The sequence below is a fragment of the Talpa europaea genome, assembly GCF_964194135.1.
Source record: "Talpa europaea genome assembly, contig: HAP1_SCAFFOLD_136, whole genome shotgun sequence".
NCBI lineage: Eukaryota > Metazoa > Chordata > Mammalia > Eulipotyphla > Talpidae > Talpa > Talpa europaea.
This window is the reverse complement of record NW_028167983.1, coordinates 86903-91842: the sequence shown is the minus strand read 5'-3', so window position 1 is coordinate 91842 and position 4940 is coordinate 86903. Positions and strand designations below refer to the sequence as shown.

The following is a 4940-nucleotide window of genomic DNA, read 5'->3' as shown; positions in this document are numbered from 1 at the left end:
ACAGCCCCGCTCCCCGAGGACAGCCCCGCGCCCCAGGACAGCCCCGCGCCCCAGGACAGCCCCGCGCCCCAGGACAGCCCAGCGCCCCAGGACAGCCCCGCTCCCCGAGGACAGCCCCGCGCCCCAGGACAGCCCCGCTCCCCGAGGACAGCCCCGCGCCCCAGGACAGCCCCGCGCCCCAGGACAGCCCCGCGCCCCAGGACAGCCCCGCGCCCCAGGACAGCCCGCGCCCCAGGACAGCCCCGCGCCCCAGGACAGCCCCGCGCCCCAGGACAGCCCCGCGCCCCAGGACAGCCCCGCGCCCCGGGCCCGGTGAGGCAAACAACCCCCAGCTAATGGGCCTGGTCTGCCGGGACTCCCCTCCCCCCATTATACCGATTGATCTGGATACCTTGGTTTTATTTCTGACCAGAAGCGCCGCACAACATCCTGTCAGTCAAGTTGATTAAAACTGACCATAAATCACCATGTAAGGCGACGCACGGCACCCCCTGGAATTCAAATCAAAACGCGCGGGAAACCACCGCCGCTCGCGGGAGGGCGCGGGGCGGGGGCAGCCGAGAGCCGCGGCCCACTGGGCCCAGCCTGGCCGACCCGCGGGAGGCCCTGGGGTGGCTGGGCGGGGGGAGGGGCTCTGCAAACCCCCTGCCCCGCAGGGTGGTCAGGACCAGAGATCTAGTTCGTCAACAGAGACGTGAGAACCGCTTGCCAGGGACCCCAGGTTCTGCCTGCTCTCCCGGGGACCCCCCACTTCCGCCGGGCGTGGGATCTGAAATGCGCCCTGCAGTTCGCAGGTCGCCGCGGGCTGCGGTCACCAAGTGTTTCTGCAGCGCTTGGGTTTCCCAGCATTTTCGCGTGGAGACACTTGCCAAGTTTTTGACATTTTATGCAAAAAAACTAAAAACAACTTGTATCTTATTTCCTTTTTATTTTTGTCTTAAACCCTATTTATGCAAATTTCATAGCCAAAAAATTTCCTGGATTAGATACGCGAAGTAACTGCGGGAGAATGAGCAAAATTTCCTTTAGAGTTTAAATGAGAGCAACTTTCTACTTCCCTTCTGGACCCTCCACTTTCCCTCAGCACCCCTGTCGGCACCCCTGTCAGCACCGCTCATCAGCCACCCCACTCCCGGGCGCCGCCTCCTGGCTCTGCTGAGCCCCTGAGGTCCTCTTGGAATCAGGAGAGTCCCTGATGCCTAAAATAAGATGTGAATGACCCTGTGCCAGCTACCGAGTGCCCCTGCTCCCTGGCATCACCGGCCACATCACCTACAGAGCAGGGACTGCCAGGGTCTGGGGACCCCTCTGGGTAGTACCCCTCTGGGGTACTCCACACGGTGCCCAGGACTGAGCTGGTGTTGCCTCTCTGCCTGCCTCGCCTGCCTCCAGGGCGCGTGCCAGCATTCCCACTGACACGAGCGATCGAAGACCTTCTCTGCCTGGACCAAAACGTGCGTGTGAGAGAGAGAAGGCAAAGCCTCGACTTCCCAGAGTTGTGCACATCACGCAGGCGGCAGGTTTCAGCTTGCAGAGCTTCTGGCTAAAGCCCAGGGCTGGTTTCTTGGGCCTGGGCACCTGCGGCGACACAGCAAAATAAAACCTCAGCCCGAGAGAAAGAGAAGGTGCAGGTCAAGGGGGAGGGGCCTGGGCTGAGTTACCCCAAGACAAACCCGGACCCCGTAGCAGAATTGTCCATGTGGGCATGGATTGGGCACAACGCTGGCAATAGATGGGCTTCGGGGACAAGAGAATGGAACAGAATAGAATGACCAGGCCAGGCCAGGCCAGACTAGAATAGACCAGAATGAATAGAAGGACCAGGACAGGCCAGGGGAGAGAGATGAAGAAGACTCCGATGAGCCAAAACAGAAAGCAGGAAGGTATAAAGAGACGAAGACACGGAGGAGAAGGTCAGGAAGGGGGGACACTCGGGGGAGCAGGGCCAGGCACGAAGACGGAGCGAGAGGGGCTCCCTGCACCAGTTCTGGAAATCAGGTGAGATCTGAAATGTTTCCTGCTTTTCAGCTTGATTTTTCACACTAAAATAAATATTTTCAGGAGGCAGAGGAGACGCAGGTAGCGCTGTGTTAACCCCCATCTCAACAAAGGGCGCAGCGGGGCAGGGGCGGGTGACCCCCGTAAAGGACAAGCTTACTTCGCGCTCCTCTGTGCCGGCTCTTTCTTCCCCACCAAGCCCTCCCACGGCCACCGGGCATGGCACTTACTTCTGAGGAAAATGGCTCAATGTTCCATAGCAGTGGGAGACACAGATGAGCAGGGAACATTCCAGAAGGTTTTCCCCGCCCAGGCCCCTCCCCCGGCCCAGGGATAAAGGGGCCAGCCCCGCAGCCCACACTGCTGCCCCGCAGGCCCCTCAGCCGGGCATGAAACGGCTCCTCCCGCTGACGGCCAGCCTGCTCCTCCTGGCCCTGCTCCTCCCAGGTAAAGCAGAAAGGGGGTGGTTGGCATGGGGGGACAGGCTGGGCACTGATGCTCTCCCCTGGGCAGTCTAAGTGAGGAGGGACCTTCAATTTGGATTCTCAGAAACCACGTAGGATGTCCTCGGGGATGCTGGGCTTGGCTGCCATGGGGCACTCACCATCCCGTCAGACTGACCACCAGCCCCTTCCTCCAGCCCAACTTCCCTGTTCCCCTTTGTCCACCCCCCCCCCCGCCTTCCCCCCCGCCCCCAGGTGCACAGCTCAGTGCACCTGCATCGGCGAGTCTGGACAGACTCGAGACAGGGCCGTCACCGCCCCATGCCCACGCCCGGGGTCAGGCACAGCCGGCGCCTCCCCAAGGGCCCTGTGTCCCTCCGTGCTTTTCTTCTCTTGTGTCGGCTCTCCCGGCCCTCTCCCCTCCAGAGCTGCTGCTGGGTGTGAAGAGCCGCGGGTTTCCTCCCTCACAGGACCGTCCGGAGCACAGCATGCCGGACGCCAGGGCAGCCCGGCTCCCGGGGCGCCATCCCCTGGACAAGGAGCACCCGGGTCTCGCTCATCCAGCCACCGAGTGAGGCGCAACCTCGCCCCTCGCACGGCCCCCTTCCCGGGTGAGTAGGCGGCTGCGCTCCAGCGGGACGCGTCCCTGTCAGCCCATGGCCAGTGGTGCCGGTGGGGGCCTCGCTCGGCCCCTCGGAAAGTCCCGGGGGTCGGCCCCTCCCCTAGGCCCCTTGCCCAGAGGCCTCGAGTGGGGAGTGTGGAGACTCCCCGAGGCCAGGCCCATCCTGCCACTTCTGCAAGCCCCGACTTGCCCCAGAGAGAAGCCAGAGGCGAGGTGCTGACACCCCTCCGGCAGCTATTCTGGGGCAGCTCTTCTGGGGCCTGCGTCTCCTCACGGGCAGTGACCGCCTGTGTGTGCCCGCGCTCCCCAGGGCGCTCGGAGGGCTTTGTGTGATGAGTAGAGAGGCAGACACCCCCGAGAGTCAGAGACCGGCCCCCCGCCTCGGCCTGCAGGGTCAGAGCCCTGAGTGAACGGGCCAGAGTTGGGGGAGAAGTTGAGAGGCACCTCCTGCTGGTCAGCTGCAGCGGGCACCCCAGCAGGTAAGGGCCACTTGGGAGGCTTCCCCATCTGGGGGTGAAAGGAGGGGCTGAGGCTGCTTTTGGGGATTCTGCATTTCTAGGGATTTGGGGGAGAATGCACACTTGTTCTGTGGTCCGGATCAGGGGCTCATCTGGGCGCTGCCGCGGGTCCCGTTGAAGAGGGACGGTCAGACGCCCCTGTCCCGTGCCTCGCTGTGCGCTCAGCTCTGTGGCGCCGTGAGAGTCACATCAGAGCACGGACGTGTGCATGAGTAACCGTGACAGTCAGTACCTCTTCTCAGTCGTTACCCTACGAGTCATCTTGTCATGAAAAATAGTTCTAATGACTGACACTGACAGCTCACTTTTCGGAGTGAAGGTGACTTTATATTTTTTAAAGATTTATTTATTATGCATACAAGAGCTGGGGCATAGACCAGAGGTGCGGGGGTGAGAGGATTCACCAAGACAGAGCGGGGAGCAGAACGGGCGGATCTACTGAAATCCACTGCTGAGGGGGGCAGCGGGGGCACAGGAGAGGTCTGCTGCGCCGTGTGTGCCATACAGTGTGGGTAGCTCCCTGGCCGGGATTGAACTCGGGCCATAGCGTGACAGCCTGAGACTAACTGCCGGGGCTCTAGGGGTGAGGGGGAGTTTAAAGTCGGCACCAAGGATCTGATTTTTATACTATCAAAATGGTTGATGGAGACATGAGAGGTGACACATTTAAAATCCGGTTCTTAGCCAGTGTTCCCTCCACCATGCCCGTCAAGGCCAAAATGTCCATTTGGTCCATTTGAGAAGACAATGTCGGCTATTTCTCTATGCAGAACCCGAGCTGGATTACAAAGTCGTCAACTGCAGGAGAAGCGAAGGCCTGTGCCAGGAATACTGCAACTACCTGGAGACGCAGGTCGGCTACTGTCCGGGGTCCGGGGCCGCCTGCTGCGTGCACCTGTCCTGAGGCCGCCGCACCCCTCCCTGCCCACCCCACCCAAGGCCTGGCTCTTGCAAAGGGCAGGAGCCGAGGCCCCGGCAGACACCTGTGCCAGGGGGTCTGAATGGCTGGTTGTTGAAAAGAAAAACACGAAACGCACAGGATGCGAGGTGACTCGGCTCAATGCGCATGGACCTTCCCCATCACACGGCGCTGGCTGGGAGGTGTGGGCGCAATAAACCCTCCCGGGAAAGCATTCGAGTGATTTGTTCTTTTCTTTTAAAAACAGCTTTTGGGAGCCTGCTTTGTTCTAGGCACCAAGAAATGCGAAGCTGGGACCCGCGGGGATGTGGGGAGACAACATGTAAATCAGCAAAGATGAGATGACACGGCGTGTCTGACAAGGCAGGTCCGCCCCAGGCACGGAGAATATCGATGTAAGAGGACTGAGGAAGGGGCCTGGGGGAGGAGCCGGGCTTTGG

The 4940-nt window shown here is 61.2% G+C and overlaps 1 protein-coding gene across 1 annotated transcript; it reads left to right on the top strand.

Annotated features, from left to right (window-relative positions):
- Positions 1-2387: 2387 nt before the first annotated feature.
- Positions 2388-4485, top strand: LOC311188044 (sperm-associated antigen 11B-like; the record flags this gene model as incomplete). The annotated part of the gene is made up of 3 exons (XM_084259817.1): positions 2388-2445; positions 2912-3052; positions 4352-4485. 3 exons carry the CDS (start codon positions 2388-2390, stop codon positions 4483-4485), a joined length of 333 nt encoding a protein of 110 aa, XP_084115943.1.
- Between the last annotated feature and the right edge of the window lie 455 nt (positions 4486-4940).